At 44.9% G+C, this 27,945-nt stretch overlaps 1 protein-coding gene across 6 annotated transcripts; it reads right to left on the bottom strand.

Annotated features, from left to right (window-relative positions):
- Positions 1 to 43: 43 nt before the first annotated feature.
- BTBD10 (BTB domain containing 10) lies at positions 44 to 27,328 on the bottom strand. Of its 6 annotated transcripts, none has more exons than XM_079310169.1 (9): positions 27,236 to 27,328; positions 20,903 to 21,061; positions 9,691 to 9,884; positions 8,753 to 9,038; positions 7,048 to 7,150; positions 6,217 to 6,337; positions 5,091 to 5,288; positions 4,408 to 4,518; positions 44 to 1,060 (listed from the first exon to the last, which is right to left on the bottom strand). In XM_079310169.1, the coding sequence occupies exons 2-9, from the start codon at positions 21,001 to 21,003 to the stop codon at positions 756 to 758; spliced, it is 1,419 nt and encodes a 472-aa protein (XP_079166295.1). In that variant the 5' UTR covers positions 21,004 to 21,061; positions 27,236 to 27,328; the 3' UTR covers positions 44 to 755. The 6 variants fall into 6 exon arrangements, with proteins under 6 accessions (XP_079166295.1, XP_079166294.1, XP_079166298.1 ...); XM_079310168.1 differs by having other exon boundaries at positions 27,073 to 27,255; XM_079310172.1 differs by lacking the exon at positions 20,903 to 21,061 and having other exon boundaries at positions 27,073 to 27,306.
- Positions 27,329 to 27,945: the final 617 nt, after the last annotated feature.

The raw sequence follows: 27,945 nt of genomic DNA, 5'->3' as shown, positions 1-27,945 counted from the left end.
CGACAACTCGCAGAATTCATAACTCACAGCTAATTCGAGCCCATTAAAATAATGGAAACTTTATTTGCATGAAAAACTTGTTTACAATCATTAATAAATGAAGAATGAACCATTTGCATTTTCCTATTTCATGACACTTATGAAAAATGTATTAAATAAATATTTGTGAACAGCTTAAGGTAAGGCAAAATTTAGGATAAAGCCCCTGTCCGTTGTTCACAATTTTTCAACATGGCTCACGCTGCAAACGAGTGAAAAAATTCACTAAAGAACTCGAACAAGATGTTACATGGGTCATTGAATCACGTCCCCAATCCAAAAACCCAAGAGTAAATAGTTTTGTGCTCAACCATATACAATAACTTTAAAAGGGTCAATCTATTCAGAGCAAAACTATGTACAGTTAATACCTTTGATAGAAGCACTTTGTTAGTATTGTGCAATACATTTATAAAAAATGGCTTCAAATTCCACTTCTCAACCATTTGTAAAGTGCTACTATCAATTCCCACTCAGCTTCCAGGGCCGCGGAGCGGGGCCAGGCCAGCTCGGGAGTCACCAACGTCACACACCTACCGTAAACACAGACACGAACGTCAGCGAGCCCAGCGCCGGAGCCGCGCTCCTCCCACAGCGGCCGGGGCGGCGGGGCCCCGCCGCATCCTGAACACGGGGACACGGGGAGGAGCCGGCGGTGCGTGTGGCATGAGCGGAGCGCGGTCGCCGCGGGAGCATGCGGGAGCGGGGCGGCGCCATCACAGCGCGGGGTTCTCGGGCTCGGGCTCGCCGCTGCCGGGGGGCGGGTGCATGGGCAGGATGTCCAGCTCGTCCACCTGCGGCGTGGGGTGCAGCACCACCAGCTGGTCCTGCGGGATGTCGGCCGCCGCCGCCGCCAGGTTGGTGATGGATTTGCTCTTCACGCACTGGAAGTCCACGTGGCGGCTCTTCCCTTCCTCCTTCTCCCAGGACATGCGGATGAACGGCCGCTGCACGTAGTTATAGATCACCTCGGGCCGCCCGCCCGGCCGCTTCTTCACCTTCTCCTTGTACGTGGGGTACCCTGCAAGGGCAGCAGCACACTCAGCACCGACTGTACACAGCACAGCCCAACAGTGACTGTACAGCACAGCCCAACAGTGACTGCGCACAGCACAGCCCAACAGTGACTGTGCACAGCACAGCCCAACAGTGACTGTGCACAGCACAGCCCAACAGTGACTGCACAGCACAGCCCAACAGTGACTGCGCACAGCACAGCCCAACAGTGACTGCGCACAGCACAGCCCCAGGAGCACTGACTGTGCACAGCACAGCCCAACAGTGACTGTGCACAGCACAGCCCCAGGAGCACTGACTGTGCACAGCACAGCCCAACAGTGACTGCACAGCACAGCCCAACAGTGACTGTGCACAGCACAGCCCAACAGTGACTGCACAGCACAGCCCAACAGTGACTGTGCACAGCACAGCCCAACAGTGACTGCGCACAGCACAGCCCCAGGAGCACTGACTGTGCACAGCACAGCCCAACAGTGACTGTGCACAGCACAGCCCCAGGAGCACTGACTGTGCACAGCACAGCCCAACAGTGACTGCACAGCACAGCCCAACAGTGACTGTGCACAGCACAGCCCAACAGTGACTGCACAGCACAGCCCAACAGTGACTGTGCACAGCACAGCCCCAGGAGCACTGACTGTGCACAGCACAGCCCCAGGAGCACTGACTATGCACAGCACAGCCCAACAGCGACTGTGCACAGCACAGCCCAACAGCGACTGTACAGCACAGCCCAACAGCGACTGTACAGCACAGCCCAACAGCGACTGTACAGCACAGCCCAACAGCGACTGTGCACAGCACAGCCCAACAGCGACTGTGCACAGCACAGCCCAACAGCGACTGTGCACAGGACAGCCCAACAGCGACTGTGCACAGCACAGCCCAACAGCGACTGTGCACAGCACAGCCCAACAGTGACTGTACAGCACAGCCCAACAGCGACTGTGCACAGCACAGCCCAACAGCGACTGCGCACAACACAGCCCAACAGCGACTGCGCAGCACAGCCCAACAGCGACTGCACAGCACAGCCCAACAGCGACTGCGCACAGCACAGCCCAACAGCGACTGCGCACAGCACAGCCCAACAGCGACTGCACAGCACAGCCCAACAGCGACTGCACAGCACAGCCCAACAGCGACTGTGCACAGCACAGCCCAACAGTGACTGTGCACAGCACAGCCCAACAGTGACTGTACAGCCAGCCAACAGTGACTGTACAGCACAGCCCAACAGCGACTGTACAGCACAGCCCAACAGCGACTGTGCACAGCACAGCCCAACAGCGACTGCGCACAGCACAGCCCAACCCAACAGCGACTGCGCACAGCACAGCCCAACAGCGACTGCGCACAGCACAGCCCAACAGCGACTGCGCACAGCACAGCCCAACAGCGACTGCGCACAGCACAGCCCAACAGCGACTGCGCACAGCACAGCCCAACAGCGACTGCGCACAGCACAGCCAACAGCGACTGCGCACAGCACAGCCAACAGCGACTGTGCACAGCACAGCCCAACCGCGACTGTGCCAGCACAGCCCAACAGCGACTGTGCACAGCACAGCCCAACAGCGACTGTGCACAGCACAGCCCAACAGCGACTGTGCACAGCACAGCCCAACAGTGACTGTACAGCACAGCCCAACAGCGACTGTGCACAGCACAGCCCAACAGCGACTGCGCACAACACAGCCCAACAGCGACTGCGCAGCACAGCCCAACAGCGACTGTGCACAGCACAGCCCAACAGCGACTGTGCACAGCACAGCCCAACAGCGACTGCGCACAACACAGCCCAACAGCGACTGCGCAGCACAGCCCAACAGCGACTGCACAGCACAGCCCAACAGCGACTGCGCACAGCACAGCCCAACAGCGACTGCACAGCACAGCCCAACAGCGACTGCACAGCACAGCCCAACAGCGACTGTGCACAGCACAGCCCAACAGTGACTGTGCACAGCACAGCCCAACAGTGACTGTGCACAGCACAGCCCAACAGTGACTGTACAGCACAGCCCAACAGCGACTGTACAGCACAGCCCAACAGCGACTGTGCACAGCACAGCCCAACAGCGACTGTGCACAGCACAGCCCAACAGCGACTGCGCACAGCACAGCCCAACAGCGACTGCGCACAGCACAGCCCAACAGCGACTGCGCACAGCACAGCCCAACAGCGACTGCGCACAGCACAGCCCAACAGTGACTGCGCACAGCACAGCCCAACAGTGACTGTGCACAGCACAGCCCAACAGTGACTGCACAGCACAGCCCAGTGACTGTGCACAGCACAGCCCCAGGAGCACTGACTGTGCACAGCACAGCCCAACAGTGACTGTGCACAGCACAGCCCCAGGAGCAGTGACTGTGCACAGCACAGCCCAACAGCAGTGCCAGTGCAGATGGTTTTTGCTGTGTTGGGTGACCTCTCCTCTCTGCCCCAACAATAATGTCCATTTCACACATTGCTACAGGGCACCAGCATCACAGTTCAGTGCCACAGCTGCTCCTTGTCAAACCAAGAAGTGCCATCAGAAATAATCTGTTTTTAGCCAGCATTACAGGCAGAGGCAGTTCTTGTTTAGCTATAAGGCTCCCACCTTGTTCAGCTGAAATCAGTTATTTTGGAGCTCACCACTTAGAAGCATTTGCTTTTTCTTGGCAAATTACAAATGTAACTATGACAACTTGGTGAGTGAATGATAGAAATCCTCCTAATTATAAAGGATGGATTCTAAAATATCTGGGTCAACAATCAGAAGAAAAATGTAATGCAAAGAAACCCAGTTCTTACATTCATGATAAAAATCAGATTACTCAGTGAGATTTTTACAGAGCAGCCTCCTAACTTACATGATGTTTATTTCAGATCAGTGTTTCTTTGCACTTCACTGATCCACTGGATAGTTTTGTACTTCCTAAAAGAAAATGTTTGCCTGCCACTTAACATGACATTTTTCATTTCACACCCTGGAAAGGATACCAGGCCAAGAACACAACATCCAAACTGTTACTCCAGACAAAGCACAGAGATTTTGTGTGGAAAGCAGAAGGCAAAGGGCATGAGATGCAAGTCATGCAGGCAGCAGGAAGCACCTAAGCTGTGTGCACAGAGCCAGCAGCCAGACACAATGTGCACACCAGTCTGGAAACCATCATCAGGTTTTCTGCTGCTTGCTGGTGCCAACCATTCCCCCTCTGGCCCTTCTGTCACCCAGCCCCAGCAGGAAAGACAACACCAACCCCTTGCTTTTCCAGCTACAGAGAGAACCATCAGCCATAAAAACCCTGCAGAAAGACTCTCCCAAAGAGAGAGAGTACAAGCACTGCTTCCCTTACCTTCAATGCCCAGCCGGATCTTCTTGAGCCCCCTTTCCTTCAGAACTGATTTGGCCACATCTCTGTTTTCAATGTATTTGAAGAATCTATACAACTTTGTGCTGTAAATAACTAAAAACACATTTTAATGAGAAAAAAAAAAAATAAAAAATCCCTGTATTCAAGTATTAACCTTCTAGCCTTAAAACAGAACAGTTTATCTTTTCCACTGTTTTGCTTTACTCCAGTATTTTTATTTCAGAAGAGGGGGAGAAATTCAAGAACTCCAGAGAAAAAGAGTTGAAGATACTGGGGAATGGATTTCGTGCACATCTTGCAGGGAAGTACAGTCCACTTACAGGTGCTTAAACTCATCATCCCCACAACTGTAATACTTCAAAAATATTAACTCTTGCTTTTTTCCTTAGTTGCTCTCCCACAGCTAACCTGACTCCTACCCAATTCTCTCCTCAAGCCCTTTCTGAAGAAGTATTTACTTCCCCATCACTGGCTGACAAAATCTCAATAATAAAAATTAGCTTCTCCTTTTAATTACATTGAACATAAGCAACATATGCATCTATGAAACAGAATATTAAGCAGAACTACCCAAAGTAAGAGGTTAATTTCTGTACAACTTTAAATGACATTCATGCTACCTCTACCACAGTGTGGCTTGATAGGAACAATGAGGATAAACTTACTTTGTGAATACTCCTCTCCCATTTGGGGGGGATACTCTTCATCCCAGTCAACAACATCATCATCTGTCAGCACAACAATGTGGCACTCCCTCTCTCCACTCTGGGCACTGGCTACCATTAATGGCAGAATCATTTCTTCCAGGTAAAACTCAAATTGCTTGCGAGCACCATCATTTGACAACTCGTGCATGAGAGCACCTAGAAGAAAATTTTAAGCATAGGCACATTTGAGAGCTTGGTAGAGAGATGAAGGCAGCAATAAGAAAGAGAAGATCTGTCTATCCTGTAGCATTACTGCAGACAGGTGTAAATACACAGTCTGTGAGCTTATGTAAGTCCAGGCCTTGTTTGAATATTTACCAGCCTGCCCTGCAGATATGAACCTGGTGTTGGGCAGACAGAGGAGGGACTTTGAGACCTCCTTTATGTTTTACTGCTGCTAAACATTAGGTAATTGTGCAAGGCTGCTCTTGGTTTTCCTAAAAGAAACATCATTGAAGCCAGTTGCTGGGAGAGCAGAGCACACAACCCATGTTTCATAAGCAGGAGCTTAAAGCCAAAGCTCCTCAAAGCCCTCAGGGCCTCAGAGCTGCTAAATCCCTGTAAGGACAGAGAGCTGGGGTGTGTGGCCCTGCTGGGGGAGGCACTGGGGTCCTGCACAGCATTCCCAGCAGGAATGCCAGGGGCTGGCCCTGCCCTGCACACACAGGGAGAGCACAGCACGTGCTGGGAACCCTGGAGCAGCCCACTCCACCAGCAAAGCTGTGCTACTGCCAGCAGGGAGACAGCCTCCTTCTCCTAGGCAAGGAGCTGAAAAAATTATCTGCAAAAAAAGGTACCACTGAATGTTCCTGCATCTGTACTGCAAATGCAATCACAGAGCTAAGTATCCCACAGGGTGACCACAGCACAGAATCAGATGCTGAAATATCAGACATTGCTTTTTAAAGAACATAAATCCATTGGTTTTAGGGCTTTATTACATAAGAGATAAAAAGAGATGGATTTTATTCATGTAGTGCCAGCCATCTTCTTTATCTCAATAAAGGACACGATTTAGAATTAACACACAAGCACTTAAGTCAATTTGTGTAATTCAAGTTATTTTAATAAACTCTGTACTTACTCAGATCTCTGCATTTTATAGTACTATACTCAAAGGAGATACAGAGATAGTCACATGCTTCTCTCAGCTCAGGAATAGATATCCCATCAGGACAGCGTATCACCCCAGTCTTGTAGTAATCCTGCAGGATGCACAAGAAAAAACACAATGCACAACATCCACCAGCAAACATTTCACCATTTCATTCATGATACCTTCTCCACAAAGGAAGCCCCCAAAATGTAACCAGTGTTAAACTTTGTGGATCTTCCTGTCCTCAAATTTATTCCTTTTCAGAGCTGCATCCAGAGTAGTGAGTTCTGGTTAAAATTATTATTTAAGTGACAACTATTAATACTGAGAATTTTTCTGTCTTTTATCTATACTTCACTGACCTCTTCCCATTCCAAGGCTGCTGACAAAGCAATCCAGCAGCTCTGCTTTCTTGTGTGGGTATTAAATAAGGGGCCATTTCCATCTCAGATTGAAGTGTGCTTTACTCCTGCTAGCTGGGGGAAGTTCACTTCCAGTATTCTGCATTACCTAACTGTAGCTCTGAAAGGGTGCAATACACCTGAATTTGGTGAACTAAATGCATAGGAAAAGGTGAACTGATTGCTGACAGCAGTCATTTTTTGTTTCTTTCATGTGCATTTTCTCTCTCCCTGACTGGCACATGTTCATGTCTAGGAAAATGGGGTTCATATCAAGCATTTTACCCCCCTCTACTAAACAATATAAAGAGCAATATTTATGCCATCCACAAAATCTAGATATGCAAGCTGGGTTAAACCAAGCAGTTTTACTTCTTAACAGTGCTTGCCCTACCAGTATTTGCCCCTAAGAACTCACCAGAATAGCACGAAACACAGTGGAGCCAATTCCTTCAGCAACTTCATACTCTCCTTTCTCATTGGGTCGTGTAAAGTTGTGTTCTCTGCCTGATCCAAACATCCTGCTCAAGAATGAAAAGAACCTGGGTTAGAATGCCTTACTATGGTTTTCTTGTTTGCAAATAGGAAAAATAAAATGCAAGAAATTGTACAGAATCTGCAGGGGAGAAGCAGTGCATCCTGTTCAGCTGGGATTATGTTTTTCACTTCATGATCTGACGTGTCTTTTCTGACCACTCTTTGAGAAATAATATTTAGAAAAAGGCAGTCTCACAGGATACAGGCTTAAGGCAAATGATACATTCTTATTATAGTTACTTTTACCTCCCAAGCTGTTCCTGCTCAGTGTCCTGCAGCCTGACATTGAGGGAAAGTGGGTTTATAAATAACCTGGTGTTAGAGCACTATTTTGGTATCTCTATTAACCGACTTTTCAATTAGCAGAAGATAAAATAAGCTTGTTCCTTGAACTAATCCCAAAGGGAGAATAACTCAGCATCACACATGCACAAAAAATCCATTGCATTAGGCAGCACCACTTACTCTGAGACTGGGCATGGAAAAGGAAAATATTTCATTGCTTTATTTCAGCTGTTATGCTTCCAGTCTGCCTGGATATTTACATGTATGCATGGATTGTATAATATACAAGTGCTTTAACTCAATTATTTAATTCTATTGATTCCTACTTCCATTTATTTCCTTGACAGTTTAGACAGAGAAGCATTTCTTGCCTTCTCTGTGACTCACCCAACTTTTCACAAAATAGAGATCTGAGGTACTATTTATCCCACACTGAGGTGATTTAAACATAGCAGAAATTGTTTAATCACATTTATTACCTGTGCTGTGGCACAGAGATTTATATAGGTGTATTTTAAATATGATTACATCCTTGTGTGCTGAGAAATAGTTCTTTTTAATGAAAAAGCCAAATCAAAAATGACACAGACAAGCCTTTCTTTTCTTTCTTGATGCAAGATTTTAAGTGCTGCCCTCTGCATTTGGATGAGGCAAAACCAAACAGAATTTGAGAAAGTATTGAATCTTTTCCCACCAAGCAAACACGTTAAATATGTTGCTCATTATAGTTTCTGCAGAAAACATTACACACATATGGCAGCTTGCATTCAAGTGTTGATCATTTAGAGCATTCAGCCTCTGTACTGAGTGGCTCAGGGCTGTTATAGTGATTATTTGACATTTCAGAAGATAAATAGGCTGAGCTTGAACATTGTCATGGTAGGCCCAAAAGGAAAATAAATTCCTTCAAGGTTTTCCTCCTTGCTGTTTGAAAGGGACTGCTTACACTAACTATGTTTATGAAGCACTTAGCTTTAAAAACAAGGAAGAATGGGGCAGACTGAAGACAGAAGCAATGCCCAGGAAGACAAAGAAATGGGAACACTATGAAATGGTAATTTATTTATCAGCTGTCTTCTCTGGGTAAGAGACATCTCTTGACTTCCCTGCCAAAACCAGAACTTACATTTGATTTTTACTTAAAGACATTTGCAAACTGGTAACATTAAACATTAGCAAGATCAGCTGCAGCAATATGAATCCAACAGCTATTTCAACAGTTTAAATACCCACAGTGGATTTATGGCTCTCTATAACAGCTGGGACTAAAGAAAAAAACCCAAACCAAAAAAGATACAGACCTGCCCAACATTGTGTTAGGCTGTGCAGTGAAGATGGAGGGATCTACAACAAATCTGGTGTTGTCCACGATGAGCGTTACTCGCTCGGAGGTTCTGACGTTCCGAGCTCCCTCTTTGCCATTTTCATACACAAACACCATTTCCCCACCAGCCTTGCAGCTGCCATCTGAGCTGGACTGGCTGCTGTTCCTGCTGCTGGTGCCCATGCTGACAACTGAACCATTGGGGGATGTCTTCTGGGGCCGGGGGCTGCTGGGCCGGGATGAACTGTGATCCTTCTCGCGGTCTTCAGGGGCGACAACGCGGAAGGAGAAAAAACAGGAAATTAATTTACAGATCTACCCGAGTTCTAAACAGCTTGTGTCTTTCCAGGCACAAAGCACAACAATTTGAGAAGTTAAGTACAAATTAGCTTAGATAAATCTATTCTGGTTAAAGAAACTTTCAAAAACAACTGCCCATTTATGGGATTCTGAAGTATGCATCACCTAAATATCAAATCCACCTCACCTTCCCCAAAAGTTTTACGAAGAAAAATTACTAGTCTAGTACTGAGAAAAGAACTCAACAAAATACAGAAGCTATTGCGTCACAGTTGGTGCAACAGCTCAAAGAAACAAACCACATTTTGTCACTTCAAAAAATCCCTATTTCCTCTATTTCCAAATACAGTAAAGGGGAAGTATTCCGTCAATTATCTTTGAAAAATCAGATTGTGTTTGTGATTTGACCTAAATAAGAGCATCATGCAGGAATAGGCACTGCAGACTGAAAAAGAAATTACAGCCTATTCAGGAAGGGTATTCCCAGCCCAGGGCACATGCAAGAAATCTGTATATTGTGCCACCAACAAGTAACACTTTTAATTGTATTCCTTTAACGAAACAGTACTCCAATTTAGAGAATTTTAATCCTGAAATGCAGAGATCTGCACACACCAGAGTGATACTGTCTTGTTGGTGAAGTGACATTCCTGATGCAGGGAGTGAGCTGCGACTCTGCTCGTTCGTGGGACGAGTCACGAGATCTGTCACTGGATCTGCGCCTGTCCCTTGACCTCTCATGCCCCCCACTGGCACCATGGAGGCTCATTTTGCTGTAGTCTAGTCCTTTAGCAACACGGGATGAGGTGCTGCAAACACAAACAAGTGACATGGTCAGCACTTTGACATTTCAGAGGCATTACACATCTCAGTTTTCAAGGCATTCACACTCCACAGACGTGTCCCAAGATTGGGATTATCCAGCTCCGTTTGCTTTGTTGTACTCACGTTTGTATTTACAAACAATTAATTACTTGGAACATTAAGTAGACAGCAGGAATCACCTGTCAGCTGCTGTGTGATTTAAAGACAGCACCTGATCAGCTGAGCCTGCCTGTGAAGATGCATTCACACAAATCTCTTCAAGAATGGACAGGTTAAACACTAATGAGCATTTCATTTTGATACTTACTGTTATATTAAATGTTCTGATCAAAGAATGAAATTAGAAGTTAGGGGTCATTTTTTTCCTCAAGGCAACCTGTTTTGGCAAAACCTTCTCAGACCACAGGCTGACTTTGCACTTTTTCTGCAACTTGCCCTTTGCAAAGGTAGCCAGTCTCAAATGAGTGGATCTATCAAGACACACCAGCCCAGAGCTTGTTTCTGCACATTATGTTTGGAATTTTCACTTATTCTTAAAAAGAACAATACTAATCCATCACAACCCAGGCAGCAAGTATGAACTACACTACCAAAGCCACAACCTACCAGACTGTCAGTAACAAGCAGGTATTTGTTCCAATCCAGCAAATTTAATGGTAATTGTTTAAGATGTTTTAGACTGTGATTAAGTTACATTACTCAATTTAAGGTATCAATTACATTTTGCAATTCTTAAACCAACCAACAAAACTAGTCACTTTTGAGATCCACAACTCTCAAACTATCTAAAAATTAAAAATCAAGTGTGAGACAACAGTCCTTATTTATAGGTTTAACTGAAGAAATTCTCAAAGCCTCAGGTAGTGGATAACCCAAACAGACACCTGCACAAGGTCTGACAGCCAAAGCAGAGTCCTGATTTCCCAGAGGAACCCCAATGCCCCATTTGCTGGCAGCCTGCAGATCCCATAACTCCTACCAAGAGACTTCAAACCATGACTGCAGGGATGCTGTAGAACACACAGGGGTAACAATGATGGCCTGGCTAAGACAAGCACAACAAATACAAAAGCATTCACTGGACAAGCAGGTTGAGCAGTGTCCTCTTTTTAGGTTGCTTAGAAGTAAGGACAGAAAAAATTTAAAAAAAAAACTATCAAGGCTTTACATCAGCATGAGATGTTTCAGGTTTCAGTGATTGACAGGAAGAGGAGCTTAACTGAGAACACAAAGGCTGTGACAGATGAGTGCTCAGCACAAGGCAAGGAGTCAGAATGTGCCTCTCACTAAGGCACAGAGCTTCTCCCCACCCTGCCTGAATGAGGGCAGGATCTCCTGGCCACAAAGCACCAGTTTGGTGCAGAGGGAATCTACTGCAATCCTCTTTCCTGCCAAGCTGAAAATATGCTGCAGCAAGAAATGCATCTTTGGGATGTGGAGTCAGCCAAAGGTCTATTGAACAAGGGAGAAGAACTGCAAGCCTTGCTTCTGGCTGAAAACACTCAGATTTACAGTCCAAGAACAATGATCCAAGCACTTCCATTAAAAGGAAATTTCCTGAGGACTTCCAATGCAGTTCTGAAGGTATTAAGATTTATAACATTTCAGCATGACTAACGTGTTTCCTTGATTATTTTACCTCTCTATTAGAGAAAGGTAAATTCTTTGTTTTTAAAGTGAAATGCTCAAAAGTTTGCAAGAGTGAGATCTGCAAACCTCAAAAAAAACTTAAACAACACAACAACAATTTAGGAAAAACCTCTGCACCTTTCCTGTGAGACAGATACATACATACATAATATAACCATTTAAAAAGATACAAAACACACCTATAAATTATGAGAAACATGGATTACAGTCTCAAATTCAAGACCAATGTCTAGCCCCAGTTTAAACACAACAATATTCATTACTAGTACAGCTAAACTTCAAAAAAAGGTGATTTTTTTTTTTTTAAGAAGTTCTGTATTTCATCTGTGCACTTATATTTGCATGCTCTGGTATCATCAAGGGTGCCTCAAAAGGGGGTGTGTATGTGTGGAGTACTCAAACACCTACATAGCAATCTGGTGACAAAACATCTCTAAATCCCAATAAAGCCTCATGTGATCAGGCCTCTGTTGAAGCACAGCTTTGATCCTAGACCTGATAACATTTCCAGCCATGCTGTGAGAAAACAGAGTTTTGCAGGTGTCACATTTTATAGTATCAAAATGCATGACTCACTGTTTCTCAGGCACTAAAGAGCTCTATTTGCTTTAAATAAGGGAAACACACTAGAAAATGAAACTGAACCACTGTAATGGGATGCAGGCTTATCACACACTTTGGCAGAGCAAACACGAATTCCCCTTTAATAGAGAAGGCAATTAAAATGTGATTGTTAATCCAGAGAAGCATCTAAAGCCACATTAGCCTCCAAGCAGTGATTCAGAGCTCCCAGTGAAGCAGGGCAAAGCCTGGTGAATAATCTCTTTGCAGGAGCTGATAAGAACAGGTGCTACAGGAAGCCACCCTGACTCAGCTGGCACCACGCTTCCTCCTGAGCCTGCCCCAAGAAAGGGCCATGCAGGCACAGCTCTACCTCCCCAGGTGGCAACTGGGGCTGCTTCTGCTTTGCTGCCAGCAAGCCTGGGGGAGAGGGGCAGGGCTCAGGGATGATCTATCCTGCTCCTGCTGCCATCCTGCAGAGCCTGGCTCAGCTCAGCTCACCACGCTGTGAGAGGCAGAGGCTGCCAGCTGGAGGAGGACACCATCCCTGAATAGTAAATCAACTGCTTCTGAAACAGACAGATTAGTAAATAATTTCCAAGGGCTGTTCAAACTGCAGCTGGCCACAGCACTCATTTGCTTGCTCCTATTCCTTTAATGTACAGGTTAATGCTAAGTGTGAGACCGATGCATCATCTATGAGCCACAAGATGCAAGCCAAAATTGCAATATTTTTGAGAATTCAAGCACTTTGGCATGAGAAAGCACTGGCTGAATCATGAATCTTCATTCATCTTAGTAACAGCCATCTAAAATGTCAATCTTAAACCTCATCACTGTTGAGTCACAGTTCACAAAAACTAGGTTTTTGAGCTGTTGGATGTGTACCCGACAAATTTGAAGTTCCATGTGTTCAATAGCATGAGCACATAAACAGCTTGGCTCTACAATGAACAAGAACACTAACATGACTTTAAATCTGAGCAAAGAGAAAATACAGAGCTGGAGCTTAGCCTGTCAGAAGAGACAGGCATTGGCTTTACCCTGCAATACCTGACTAGGAAAGTTGTGTCCCTGAGCTGCTCTATTGGTACTCTGAAAAAGGAGCTCACTTGTGGCCAGTACATATGAAAGAAGATCTGTGACTTTTACTTTCCTGTAACGAGGCTTTAGAAGAAGTTGCAAGTATTCAAAGAAAGAGGAAGACAGAACTACCACGTAATTCTGACTTATTTGATGGAAGGACTTGGTCACATCCTGTTTTCCCCCTCTAACAAAGCCAGGGGGGCAGAAGGTTGTTTCTGTAGGGAATACACAAAGTCTCCCCTGCACACCAGCAACATGAGGGATTAAGTACAAACTGGCCCCAGTGAGGAAGGCAAGACAAACTGGCATTCCCTGGGGAGCTCCAGAGCCCTGTTGATGCAGCTTCCTAGCAATCTACACCAGGACTGAGCAAAGCAGAGCTGCCCCATTTGAAGAACAGGCAAACAGGAACTCCTGTGGCCCACAGGAGCAGTATGCAGACAGATACACCAGCAGGACTCCTCCAACAGCAGTCAAGCACTGCAAGCTCCAGGTGCCACGCTGCATTCACCCAAAATCTCAGCCACAGCACCCAGGGGAGCCAGCACAGAGCCTTGCTTCAAGCCTCCAAGGAAGAGAGCTGAAGCTCACCCTGAAAAGAAGTATTTGCAAAGTCAGCTTTCAATGGATCCCTCAGCTGTTGGCCACCAGCTGCACTCAGGCTGTGGATAAGGCACAGCACCAACCCGTAAACAGAATTTTCTCCAGTGTGCTGAATGACATATTGCATTTAATGTAAAAGGGTAAGAGAGGAAAAAGAACAAAGAAAACACCATATTAAGCCCTCATCCCTTCATTCACTAAATCTGGAAAATGCTCCATATATGTAAGACCACCTAGTACCCAAAAGTTTATAAAAGGGAAGAACATCTTGCTTTATCAGTTACTTTCCTACAGGGAAAAAAAGAAACAAACCCCCCCTGCCCCAGCTAAACAAACTCAAACCAAAACAAACCAAACAATCTCATGAATATTCATGTACTTTGGCAACATTCACAAATTCAATACTCATTTTTCCCTGGCTCCAAAGGAACATTGGAACATGTGCACTACACCCATTCAAGAACTTAAGTCAGCTACAAAAATTATTTTCCCCCTCAGACAGGGCTCAAGGAAGCTCTGTCTTTGTAAGGGAATGAGGCATTTTCTTTAAAAGCAGTTGCCTCATGAAGAAAACCAAATAAGCTCAAGGTTTTATTTAAGCAAATCTATTTAGTATGATGTGAAGGAGGGAAAAAAAGGATCATCAAAATGGCAACTTGTCATACTGGTAATGCTTCCTATTTTTGTAGTTAAGGGAAGAGCTGTTTTTAAAAAAATGTAAATGCTCTTCAATTTAATGATGCTTTGGAGTCATCTGTGGAAGGAGAGTTTCAGTTTGTCTTTATGCATAACAACAGATTGCTTTGAATATATTACTAATTATTACAAGAAATCATTAGACTGAATTAATCCTACTGCCAAAACAATTAGCATGTATTCCAACAAAAAAAAAACAACCATTTGCATCCTAGTGAATACTGCCAATAAATATACTTGGTTTATAAAACCAGTTCTTGTCTACACAGAATTATGGTGCTTAACCAATATATTTATTACTCCCAAACCCACCCTGAAACCTTCACTAAATGAAAAGGACACAGCAGCGGAAAATGAAACAACATTTTTAACCCTTTTTCCCCCCTGTTGCCTAAAACTTGTATTAACTCTCTTTAACACATAAACTCAGATGCACCCTGTGCTAGGGCAATTCCCATAATCAACACTTGTAGAGCCAGGCTGCAGAGCTTTATCTGTGCACTAAGTTCCAGCTGCCGAGCTCCGAGGCTTTGGGAGAAATCCCTTCTGCTCATCCTGCCAGGACTTACACAACGACAGCGTTTATGTCCCTCTTCCTCCCCCTCAGCCTGCTCTTTGTCAGCAGACATTTCAATTGACCTGCACACAAAGGACACTACTCTGCTTTTTCCTCATTCTTCCCCCGAATAATGCCCACACATTATTCCCCTTAACAAACACTCACCTTCCTCTCGTGTCTATCAGGGAGGAAACACAGAAGCACGGGAACAATAATTTCGGTATCAGAGCACAAAGGAATTCTGTCCCTTCCAAAAAGGCAGCTTTAAAAGCCAGATCAGCATCCTTTGGCATCACTTGTTAAGCTGGGCATATTTGCTATTTCCATCGCTTCCTCAGCAGCCCACGGCACCGCCGGCGAGCCTCACTTGTCCCTCCATCCCCTTGGGCGGCAGGATGCGCTGGATGCCGAGTGTCTGGGGTTTCTGTGCCTCAGCCATGACGTGTGACCCCGCACTGCCGCGGGCCCGCAGCCATTGGGCACGGCCGGGCAGGGCAGGGCAGGGCAGGGCAGAGCCAGCCCCGGCTGCCGCAGCTATTCCGCTCCCTGCTCCGCAACGCACAGCGCCGAGAAATGTTCCCGCAGCTTCCTCAGCCCCGCCGGGAAATGTTCCCGCAGCTTCCCCCCGCACGGCTCTCCCGGGCAGGGATCAGCCCCGGCACACGCACATCCCGGGAAATGTTCCCGCACTCCTTCCCCCCGCACGGCTCTCCCGGGCAGGGATCAGCCCCGACACGCAAATCCACGCCACTTCCAGGAACGGCCGTTTGTTCCCGTAAAGTCTGCCCGGATTAATATTTAAAATGAATTCATCTGACACTGAGTTCATAAGCAGGTACAACAAGGCAGCACAACTTCTATTTTTTAACTACAAGCACCCCTTTTCCAGCAAGTTTATGCTAGGGAAAATGTACTATTCTTTGTAATAACTTAAACATCAGTAGTAGATAATTGCATTAATCAGTACATTTCCTGGTCAGAAATCACTGCGCATTTTCACATCAATAGGTCATCGAGGCCAGCCCACCATGCACTAAAAGCAGCAAAGCAAATCAAATTAATTTGCGAGTCAGTAAAATTTTCTAAAGATTTTTTGGTGGGAGGATAACTATAAGACAGCTTTCTTTAAACGATTCTTTTTAGAATGTCTGCAGGCTGTTCTAAGGAGTCACAAAACACTGGAGGAATAGCTTAAAAGTAAGTCCTACAGTAAATAACAATCAAGATGTTGTAGGGTGGAAATTAAAACATGATGCAAGCTGAAGAAACAAGGAGGATTGTTCAGCAAATGACTGCTGTGATAAAGAGGGAAGTCAGTAGGAAAAACAAGAGACTTGTGATTAGAAAGGCAGGAGAACATCAGCATTCCAGGCTCAAGAGTCAGCTCTCCACACATGGAAGGAAGATTTCTGCTCATATAATCTCAATTAGCCAAACCAGTGAATTTTCTCCTGGTTTTAGGGTCTTGTAATGGTTCACACAAGCACACTCCCCATGCCCCAGGGGAAGAATTACCATCAGCCTTGTGAGCCTTTTCTTCCCTTCAATATAAGCCAAGGAAGACACTGCTATAAGAAGCTGCATGAAATGCATCCTGGAAAAACCTCTTTCAGGCATTTTTTGCCTCTAATGGAACAGTCTCCCAGCAGCAAGAGAAAGTATCCTGGTTCCCTGTACGTGGCCTCTTCTCCACAGCAGAATTAGGATGTGTTTTCTTCTTCACTCCTACATCAGGTAGAAAGAGCATGCCATGGATGGATTGGCTTCCAAACCCCACAAAACCACCCCTCAGGACAGGACATGCACCCATCAAAGCCTTACAGAGACAGTCCAGAAGCCACATTTGACTTGGGGCTCCATGGGGAGCCCTTAAAAAGAATTCTCACTGCTTAATTTGGGGGCTGCCACAGGATCTTCCTTCAGCTCAAAGCAGAAACTCTGTCAACACTTTCCACCCTCAAAATTCTTTAATATTCACATAACTCTGGTCTTCAGTGGGCTCTCTCAATCATGAGTAATGTAGTTAGTAATGCAGTTCCATTTCAGGAAAGGATCTCATGAGTGGAGTGTTCACTTGCCAAAGGGATTTCTTAAAGCAGCAAGGACTTAACCTTTAGGAGGAAACACATTCACACCTTATGACTTCTACCAAGCTACCCAAACACAAGACCTTCATAAAGGACACTGGCTGCCTTTATTTATATACCAATTTCTGCTCCATTTTCAACATGGATGTTAAATAAAGATCAAACTAAGAAACTCAGAGCAATATTGTTCTCTTTAGAGCTGGAAAGGATCTCAGTTTATTAAAAAACAGCTCCAGAAGTTCAAATTCAAAAGAGGTGGGACCAAACTGGAGCATAGAAAGCCCAGCAGGCAAAAATAATATTGGGAGGGTAAAAATCCCAGCATTTAGCATCTGCTAAATAATAACAATAACTTCTCATCTATGGACAAGATTTAAAAAGCAATTAAAGATTTTCAAAGATCCAAGAGCCATGGCAACAGAAGCAAAGCTGAGTCACATTTTGTTCATAAATGCAGTAGTGCCCACAAGATTTTGGATGTATTAATATCTACATAGAATGAACAAATAAGAAACTGTCAAAAGGGACTAAAACAGAAGCAGATTTATAAAATTAGACCCAGGACAAATCTGAAGGAAGAGGCAAATTTAAGTCAAAGGTTTTTCAACCACAACTCTAGAAAAAGCACTCAGCGCAAGAGAATTAGAACTAAAGTCTTACAACAACAATAATGCCAACACTACACAGAAATTACATGTGAAAAATTAATAACTGGTGAAAAATTGAATAAAAATACAGGACAGCAACACCTAATAATGAAAGCATTAATTCAGAGACCATTTATTTAAATCTTCGCCACCTTCAACATATGGTTCCTGAACATTTTCTTCCATGTTATTCAGGTACTTCAATAAAAAGCATCTGGAAGAATTTTCTGTAATAGCTTAGACAAACAAGACTATTTGTATGATTATTTAGTCATCTCCAACACCATATAAATTCATCCTGACAGGCTCTGCAGATTCATACCAGGGATCATATGCATTATATTTTTAGTCCTTATTTTCCACGTCTCTCCCATCTGAGTTTTCCATTCCATTGCCCACCTCAGAACAAGTAAGAAACAGGAGGAGAGAAAACAACAGTACAGCTTGATAAAACTGGACACTCACCACACTGTGTCCCATGTCCTCAGCCCCAAAGAGACCTGTGGCTTTCCTTGCTGCCACACAAGCCCTACACACAGGGCTGCTCACATCCTGAGATTATGGTTTCTATGAGTCAAGAAAATTATCTAAGCTATTTTAAGAATGTTAAGACTGGAGGATTAAGCACTCCAAAGCACCAAGAAGTGACAAGCTAAGCATCTATCTCCTATTATTACTCCCTTGTTGAGATTATTTATTACAAAGCTCTTATTTCACCATTATGTTTTCCAAACCAGAAGTATTCTCCTCGTGATGATAACAAGGTATCATCAAGATAATAGACTCATATTTTGAGTAAGACAAACAAGACTGGAGTACTCAAACCTTTTAACATAACAGTTCTAGTTACATTATTACAACAACTGCCTCCAAATGCATTTTCCCCCTCATGTTGTAATTTCACACAGACTTTCACTTGTCTGGAGAAGTCAGAAACTACAGCAATATGTCTGTATTCAGCCACATAAAATACAATTATTTTGTTCAGGCTTTTGAATAAAGTACACCATTTTCCAATAATTAGATTCTCTGAAGTAATCAAGTATCTCAAAGGAATAAGGTAACAAAATATTTATCCTTATTTATCCACTATCCTATTACAACATCAAACTATTATTTAGATTCTCAAAGATTCCCCAAAACATTTTATTTGGGGAAAAAATAAAGTGATCAGATGTTAAGTTAAGTACTATATCCCTAGCACACATTAGTTTCCATAAAAATGCTGTTCAGCACTGGACATAAATTGTGTTTTGCCAGAAACATGTCCAATAGCTGCAATTATCTTTGGGGCATAGATTTCCTACCTTGTGATGTGTGACCCTTGAATCCAGATAGCACAAAATTATCAACAGCAGCTTTTCTGAAAACAACAGGCCATGGATGTCCTTGAGATAACTCCTATCTGCATCAAATAATCTTTGCAGAAAGCTGCATGGCCTTTTATTGAAACATTTCCCCAAAATAGATAATCCAGCCCAGACCACACATGGTCAGACATGTGTCCTGTTCCTCTGGGCTGGATTGACCCAGCTGCAGCTTCTTCCAGCTACCACACTTCATTTCAAACTTGCTTGCTGCCTACAGCTTGTCACCAGAATTTCTGTGACTGACCAAGAAGCCATTCTTGAACCTTTGGGTTCTCCCTGTCTCAGAAGATACTCAGTACCTTCAGGGAAGATGTTGATCTGAGGCAATTCTGAACTGCTGACACCAGACTTGCAGTAACTCCCCTGCCCACCCAAGAGCCCTTCTGACCACACGATGCTGCTGGAGATTCTCCCTGCTGTGGCAGTGCCATGTCCCTGAGAGGTGACAAAGCAGGCCCGTGTCCTTGGCTCCGTGCTGCTAAACCTCAGCTGGTCACACGGAGAGCAGCCGGTATCTGCAGGAGCCAAGGAGCCCTTTTCAGTTCCTAACAGCCCATCAGGGCTCGGCTGTAGCAGAGCAGTTCAGGTTTCATTCAGAGCTGGAGGCCTGGGCTGGGCTCAGCCGGGGGTTAAGGCACTGCCCAGCCTCACAAAGGCCTGTCCCACCCACACGAAATGCCAAACACGGAGCAGCAGCAGCAGCCGCACAAACCCACGGCGAGCAGCAGCGCCTGCCGCCCTCCTCGGCTCTCCCTCAACCACCCCATCACTCACAGCACAGCCCTCTAATTACACCGGGCTCCCCGTCAGCCTTTTAATTACTGCTGCATTCTTCTGTCCTGCCCTCTTGGATTTCTCACAATCCTTCAAGAATTAATGGCAGGAAAATAACCCGCGCTATTAATTGCCTACAGAGCACTTTGGACAGCACTTGAGTCCAGTTTATCTGCATCTATACAACTAAAATGGTAAATGAGTTGCTGGTATTGCATATGCTCCTTAGCTCCTTTCCTATCATCTTGCCAGTAGGAAAGCTTCAATAACTAACAATTTTAGCTCGTTAACAGAGAAGTTTCAGTTATATTTAGCACTTCTAAAAGGGCAAAGTACTTGAAAGATACACACTTATTTGGAAACTTAAATATCTTTCCAGCAATATGTTTCTTCTTATACATTTGTAAGGTGACTAAGTGCTTTGCTTAGTTCATTTTTGAACACTGTATGCTGGAAAAACATTAATTTATGTCATCATTTTGTCAAATCAAGAAGCATTTTAAAAAACATTCTTACTGTGAGGGATGCAAGCAAAAGCAAGATATGACACACAGCTTAACAAAGAAAGTGCCACAAAGAATGATACTGGCATGCAAGCAAATATTAGGTCTCACCATGGATAAGCTACATATATTTTAGGGACATAACTCATAGCAAGCACCCCCAAAAAATTCATATATTTAATCACTCAACTGGTGTTTTCATATGCACACAAGGCATTTAGGGTTTGAGTTTTTTCTTTTTTTTAGAAAAAGGACTAAATGCAACCCATGGCAAAACAAATCTAAGCACAGATTAGGGAAGCTGACAAATCAGGTCTGAAAACACCTTTTAAAATAATGAAGAAGCGTTCCAGGTAAGAAGAATTACAACGTTTCTGACAGGACTTGCCACAACCAGATACAGTAGCCTTTAGGATGGAGTTTCAGTGTAGTTTTTGAGATGCAAGAGATGGGACACAGCACCTACCTTGAATGTTTACAAAGTTTACGAGGTCTATTATGCAATTTCCGATCCCAATTCTCTGGATCACTGGAGTTACTGTCATAAGGATGAGGCCGTCCTGCCATTCCACTGCCAGCTTCCTCACACTACTGCTCTGAAAAGCACACATGCAGCACTCACAACCTACATTAAGAGAGCAGTGTTTACCTTTAGGTAATGCCACATAGGAAAAAAAAAAAAAAGTCAGACATGCAGAATTTAGTGTTGTTAGGTTTGGATTTTTTAAATGCAGATTACAGGAAATTAGGATACATTGAAGCAGAAATTGCACGACAATAGTATTTCACACATTTTGCTGATACTTGCACTAAAAAGAGTATTTTGTCACAAGAAACAGTTTTATAAATGCTGGCAAGCAACTTCAACTTTGCAACAATTAAATTCACTGTGTCCAAACAGAAAAGTCACTGGTTATAAAACACAAGACAAACACATCATGATTTTCTTTCAGATGTATAAAGTTAATTCAAAGGAGGATTCCACGTGGAGAACAGAGACCAACAGTTTTATGATTTCAATGGCTGACCAAGAGGAAAACAGAATTAACATTTATAGCTGAGTCCTCACTCCAAAATGGAAGCAACAGCAATCCTTAGAAACACTTGATAGGGTCCAGTTTCACTGACTTTTGCACAAAAGTCACAAAAAGGTAATAAAAATAGATACAATAACTACCCTTCCTTAAGTGGGGTCTGATGTTATGCTCACATCCCTTTAGAATTCTCTCACAGACCAAACCACTCTGTGACTGTCAGCAGAGACAGCCAAGCTCCAAAGACTGCTCTTCAACCTCTAAGTGACACTCGTGGCAACAGAGTTGGAGAATTCAGAATGACCTGGTTACAAAAATGATAAAGCAGCCACAAGTGAGCAGCTGATCACAGCACATCTGGAAAAAAACTGAATTACAGATAGATAAGCCTTCCAAGTATTGGAAAGTCTACTAAGTTTCTTTACAATTTTAAGCTACATATTGTAGAAACATTGTCTCTCTGCCTCACCTCACCCTTAATAGATTTGTATCACATTCAATGAAACTTATCACACCTGGAAATGAGTCACAAAGCAATTGAGACATCTTTAAAACAAAGTTATTCCTCAAATAAACTGTCCTTTAAGTCATGGAAAATGGAATAGCTCTCCTGGCAAATTTAGATTCTCCTAGCTAAATTTAGACTCAAAAGTTTTTATTACAGGGGAAGAAGAGAACAAGCTTCTTAAAAAATGTTAGTTGCATCCAAGTTTTGCCTTCATGTCCAGTTTTACCCAAGCAAACAGGTTTAATACAAAGTATACAGTCTCCACCACAGGGTTGGGTCTCTTTCCTGTTACAGTTTCTAGAATTAAATGCACTTGGACTGGAAGACTCCAATGGTCAGGTGTCCATATAGAGACAGGAAAAGGAAAAATATTTTATTTCAAATGACAGGAAATACTCAACTTTCTAATGAAAAAAAATAAAATAAAATAAAAAAGTGCCTGAGGTGCCTGAGGACAAAGGGGCATCCAGCACCCACTTCTGGTTCCTTGCACAGAGGCCAATATTTGAATTTAGCTTCTATACCCTAAAGATGTGCAAAAGCAGCTGTTTTTATGAGAACTGCAGCTGAAAGGTCGATTTAAAAACTTCCACACTCTCTGCTTTCTGCCCATCTTTCTTCTGAAGAAAATTCAGCAGGAAGATGCAGGTCCAAACACACTTCAAAGAAAATGCCTGTTCAGAGCAGGATCAGCTCCACCATGTGCTTTGCTCTGCAGCTCCACACTCAAATCCTTACAAACAACAGATGCCACAGAAGGACAGAGACAAACAAATGGAACTGCTTCTCATGAAGAACAGCATTCCCAGCTCCCAGGGAACCCCAGCAGTGTCACTGATCAAGTGCCAGGCTGGCACCCAACTCACAACCAGGGCACAGCAATGAAAAGAAGGGAAACAATCCCAAGTGGCCAAAGCCACATCTTGTGAAACTTCTTGTTTAGTTCCAAGCATGTCACACTATGGACAGTGTTCCCTCCATCCTCCACTCCACAGCATCTCAACAATTAACACTACTCTAAAACAATTTGCTGGAATGCAGCCAATTTTTTTCTCCTTGACTACTGCTGGTAACACTTTTGTGCAGATTATAGACAAATGTACTTCTCAATTTTGTTTTTTAAGACTATAAATAAGGAACTCTTCTGTTTTGCTCTGTTGAAAACAGTTTCTTTTTTCAATTAGGAAATACTGCATAAACTCTGAAGTAACTAACCAGTCATCCTGATTAATTTTTAAACACTTCTGCAAAGCCACTTTTTCCCACAGCAGAAAAGAACTTTTCAGCTGTGGTTTGTTTGAAAAAAAAAACCAAAAACAAAAAATCCCTGCAAAAGTACCTGGCCCCAAATACTATTCTAAGCCTTCCATGAAAAAAAGGAACCACATCTGAAATGCTGGTGAAGAGGCACTGGGAGCACATGAAATAAAGAATCAAATCCAAATACCCTCAGCAGATCACACAACACTGGTGTATTGGTCAAAGTGGTTGACATTCTAATTAGCTAATTAGAGATTCTCCAGGTGTAAAGAATGATTTCATACCCTTCTGTAGAAACAAGTACTCCAGAGAGTCATCACTGGGAATAATAAGAAATCAGGAAGCAGACTTTAATTTTCAAAGCTTTCAGCACAGACAGCCAGAACACTTCAGATTTGCTAACATCAACTTGAAGCCAGAATCATCACTAATTTATCAAAGTTGTAGGCTACTGAAATACAAGGGAATTATAAAGACCCAGTGGGTCTGAGAAGTAAAAAGTCAATGTTGTAGAACCACCCCAGACATTGCAAAATAGAGTCATTAATGTGCTTACAGCACTACTTAAAGAGCTCATGAAAGGATGTATCATACACCAATTTGTAATAGATGTTGAACAGATTATTTTAAATAATAATTAAAGCACATTCACATTGTGCCATGACAGAATGCACAAAGGTTGCAGAGCAGATCAAGCAAGACTCAGACAACATCAGATGCTGGACAGAAGTGCATATGCACTTTTGTGAAATGCAGGACTTGCATTTTTCAAGGCACTGCAGGGCAGCAGGGGGTAAAAAATACTCTCTGGAAATCTTTCAGGAAAGAAGTAAAGCTAATCAAAACATCAATGTATTTCCAGGCAGTCACACTGTAATAGCTGAGAGTATCTGTAGGCTGCAAAAATCTGGAGTCTTACTAAAAAAGATGATTAACTGTACCCTGCAATTTTGAGGCAGAGGGACAAGATGTCTTCTGGTCACCAGCTCATCAGGTAGAACAAAGATCTGATGGCTCCTGCTGTCAGTACTGAGGACAACATTCAAACAGCTAACAGGTAATACTTCAGGCATCTGCTCTGAGCTTTGGTCAGAAGCATTTCCAAAAGCAGGACAGGTTTCAGAAGTTCCTCTGCTCTAACCTGCTCCCTCAGCACTGGAAAGGTGAACCAGGATAATCAGGAAGCTCCAACATAGAAGTCACAAGCAAGGACAAAACCTGGCATCAGTTGTGACAAAAACTCCAAGACTCAGATTAAATATTTAGACTTTCTGTAAGGGGTGACAGTCTGCTGTTCACTGCCTCTAATCATCAAAGCACAAAAGCAGAAGCAACAAAAAGGAACTTCCAAGTCAGATTCCCTGGGAATGCAAGCATGGTGACATTACATCCTAATTAAGAAATGCAGTTCAAAGGACATAATGCAAACACCACATACCATGGAAATCCATACCTGTCAAGTGAGTTTCTTGCAAACTAGTGCAGACATCAGCCACAATTCAGCCACATAAAATAGCTTTATAAATGATCATCACTGAAATATTATCAAACTGACTCTGATTAAAGCACAGCTCAGAGACATCCTTTGCAATACAGTCTCAACATTAACATAGCAGGTCAGGATTGAAGCTTAATGAGCAAGGGGCAAGAAAAAAAAAGGGAAAAAACAAAAACCTGAGCAGTCAGTCACAGGAAGCCGATGGTATTCCTATCTACAGCAGCATAAACAACAGATACCCAGCGACTATCCTGCAAACTTTAACTTTGTAACTCCTGAAGGGAACACGGTGATTAAACAGCTATTCCACACTGCAAGCCTAAAAGCAAGAGGCAGATGACTGCCAGCTCCCCCTCTGTATTAGGGCTCACTGTGGGAGAGCTGCCTGTAAAAGGCCCCATGAAGAGCAACTTCTCCCTCCAGAAGCAGAACTGTGGCTGTGAGTGCAGGAAAAGGGAGCAGAAGCCAACTCCTGGCTGCTGGGAGCACACAGAGAGCAGGCAGGCATGGGGCTCCATCCCACTTGGCACCAGGGATGAGACAAAGGGCAGCAGAGCAGCAACCACAGCTCCTGAAGGAACAAGCAAGGTCTGTGCCCATGGCTGTACCCAGCAGTGACAACACATCTCAGGGAGCAAGAAAATTCACACACACAGTTTTTTTCCACCTGAAATGAAGTCTAAGTAAGCTTTCATACATATTTTAAAGAGATACACACTTCCAGTGATAACCAACTGCACCAGGCCAAGATTTAAGCAAAGCTGTGCTGAAAGGAACTGGCACAGAATGAGGCTCTGACTTTTGTGTATGAATACAGGACAAAGCAGCCTCAGCCTGAAGCACACAAGCTGCAAAAACACACACTTTATAACAAAGTGACAGAAAACCCAACAGTGATGATGACATCTGTTACTAATTTAACACACAATGTCATCCACACATCAGCTGTTCACCACTTTCAAATGCAATTGTGCCTAAAAGGAAAAGTGGGCTTCAAGAAGGAATTTAGTGTGGGATATGAAAGCTGCTTTAGCTTGTTGCCTTTCTCAACCCCCTGGTTCCCTGGCATTAAGACACAAACATGCTGAAAACACTTCCCAGAGCAGCCCCAAACAGCACCATGTGCACAGAGGGCAACAACAAGCACAGGCAGGATGCACGATGAGGTTTGGAGACAGAAATGGTACAAATCCAGGGGCAACACTCAAAGGCTTTTGGCAATCTGGGTCTTAATGGGAAAAGAAAGTGAAATCTCTGTGATGTTTTGGAAGAGACACTGACAGACCTGACAAGCACAGTGCAACAATCTTCCTTAACTACAGGGCAATGGATAAAAAAAGGGAGGAAAAAATTATCCAGTTCCTTTTGACTGTACTTGTGTTCAAGCTACAGGAATTCCTGGTATCTCACACCAGATGATGCAGAGACACGTGTTTCAGCTCAGAAAAAAAAAAAAAAAAAGATAACAAGTGTGTCCACCAGGTTATGGACTCTGAACAGCATGAGGTTGATAATTTGAATTGTTTCTCTGGCAAACCTAGGAGGGAAAGACAGCATCTTCCAGGGAAAGGATCAACAAAGCTGAAGCAACTGAGGTAAGTCCTCTTTAAATGAATCACCAGAGGTGATTCGTGAAGAATACAGGCAAACAGAAGTAAGGAGAACAGTGTCAACAGTCAAAAGGCTACTGAGAAGCCAGATTTTAAGCATAGATTCGAATTTGTAATAAGCAGCCAACAATAAAGAACAAAAAGACACAAGGCTTAACCACTCCTTTGGACAAAGAAGCCAGACAAGAGACAGCAACAAACCTGGGAGAGGTCTGTGATGGAGCTCGATCCAAGTTCTGAAAGAAAAGGGTTCTGAAGTGACACACTGGGTGGGACCAGAGATAAAGAGGAAAAAGATGCAGACGCAGTAGCTACAGACAGAAGTGACAGTAAAGAAAAAAAACTAATGACAGGCGACTGCAGCAAGCAATTGCACTATGACAGATCTATGATATGTTTATGATATAGACAGCTGATATTTTCTACAAATCAAACATGGTGGCGTAGAATACAGATTATAAAGACGCTGGAATCGCTCGAGTGGGTAAATGCCATGGAACGAGACGGCGGCTGTCAGGCAATCCCGAGCAACACCACGGGCTCGGCACAGGCCTCCGAGCGCCTGCAGGTGCTCCCAGCAAACAATGCAGGATGAAAAGCAGGAATTTCAGCCGTGCCCGTGACAGAGCTGCCGGGGCACGGCGGCAGATCGCTCTGCGGGGCTCTGGGGCTGAGGGAACCGGGGAGCTCCCGGAGCCTCCCCCTCAGGAGACACTGCCAACGCACCTGGACACGCTCCGCTGCCACCTGCTCCGCGTGACCCCGCGGGGGGATCTCCGGGGACCCCTTCCGATGCCAAAGGCTCTGCAGCAGGGCCGGCGGGAGCCCCGGCACGCCGGGCTGAAGGGTGGCACAGCCCCGCCGGCCGCCCCCGGCCGCCCGCACTCACCGGCTCCGGCGCGGCCGCCTCCCGCCGCCGCTCCGCCAGGCCCGGCACCGCCGCCAGCTCTCGCGAGAGCCGCCCCCGCGCCGCGGAGGAGGCGGCGGCAGCGCCCGCATCTCGCGAGACTTGGCGGGGCGGGGCGGGACGCCGTTGCTAGGGAGCTGGCTGAGGGCGGGGGTGGGAAAAGCTGCGGCCCGTGAATGAAAAACCCAGCGGAAAAATACCGCGGGGAGTGAAATGTGTTAATAAAAGCGGCACCGCAACGAGTCAGATGGAAACGAGATAAACCCCCCGCGCAACCCTCAGCTGAGAGTGGGGGCGGCCGCTCTGAGCGGCCGGGGCGGTGCTGGAGAGCGAGCGCCGCCCGATGGCCGTGGGGAACGGCGGGGCGGGGGAGCCGGGATCTCCTCTGGGGAGCCGGGATCTCCTCTGGGGAGCCGGGATCTCCCCTCGGGAGCCGGGATCTCCCCTGGGGAGCCGGGATCTCCCCTGCGGAGCCGGGATCTCCTCTGGGGAGCCGGGATATCCTCTGTGGAGCCGGGATCTCCTCTGGGGAACCGGAATCTCCTCTGGGGAACCGGGATCTCCTCTGGGGAGCCGGGATATCCTCTGTGGAGCCGGGATCTCCTCTGGGGAGCCGGGATCTCCTCTGGGGAACCGGGATCTCCTCTGGGGAACCGGAATCTCCTCTGGGGAGCCGGGATCTCCTCTGCGGA

Source organism: Erithacus rubecula, assembly GCF_903797595.1.
Source record: "Erithacus rubecula genome assembly, chromosome: 6".
In the NCBI taxonomy this organism is placed as follows: Eukaryota; Metazoa; Chordata; class Aves; order Passeriformes; family Muscicapidae; genus Erithacus; species Erithacus rubecula.
The sequence above is the reverse complement of the archived record's forward strand: the minus strand, read 5'-3'. Positions and strand labels throughout refer to the sequence as shown.

Excerpts from the sequence above, each read along its gene's own strand:
- BTBD10 (XM_079310167.1), bottom strand. The coding sequence starts at position 15,348 with ATGCCAAAGGATGCTGATCTGGCTTTTAAAGCTGCCTTTTTGGAAGGG. Across the intron at positions 9,039-9,690 it reads AACAAGACAGTATCACTCTG|ACCGCGAGAAGGATCACAGT; the intron begins GTGTGTGCAGAT and ends TCGCCCCTGAAG. Across the intron at positions 4,519-5,090 it reads GGGAGAGGAGTATTCACAAA|TTATTTACAGCACAAAGTTG; the intron begins GTAAGTTTATCC and ends ATGTGTTTTTAG.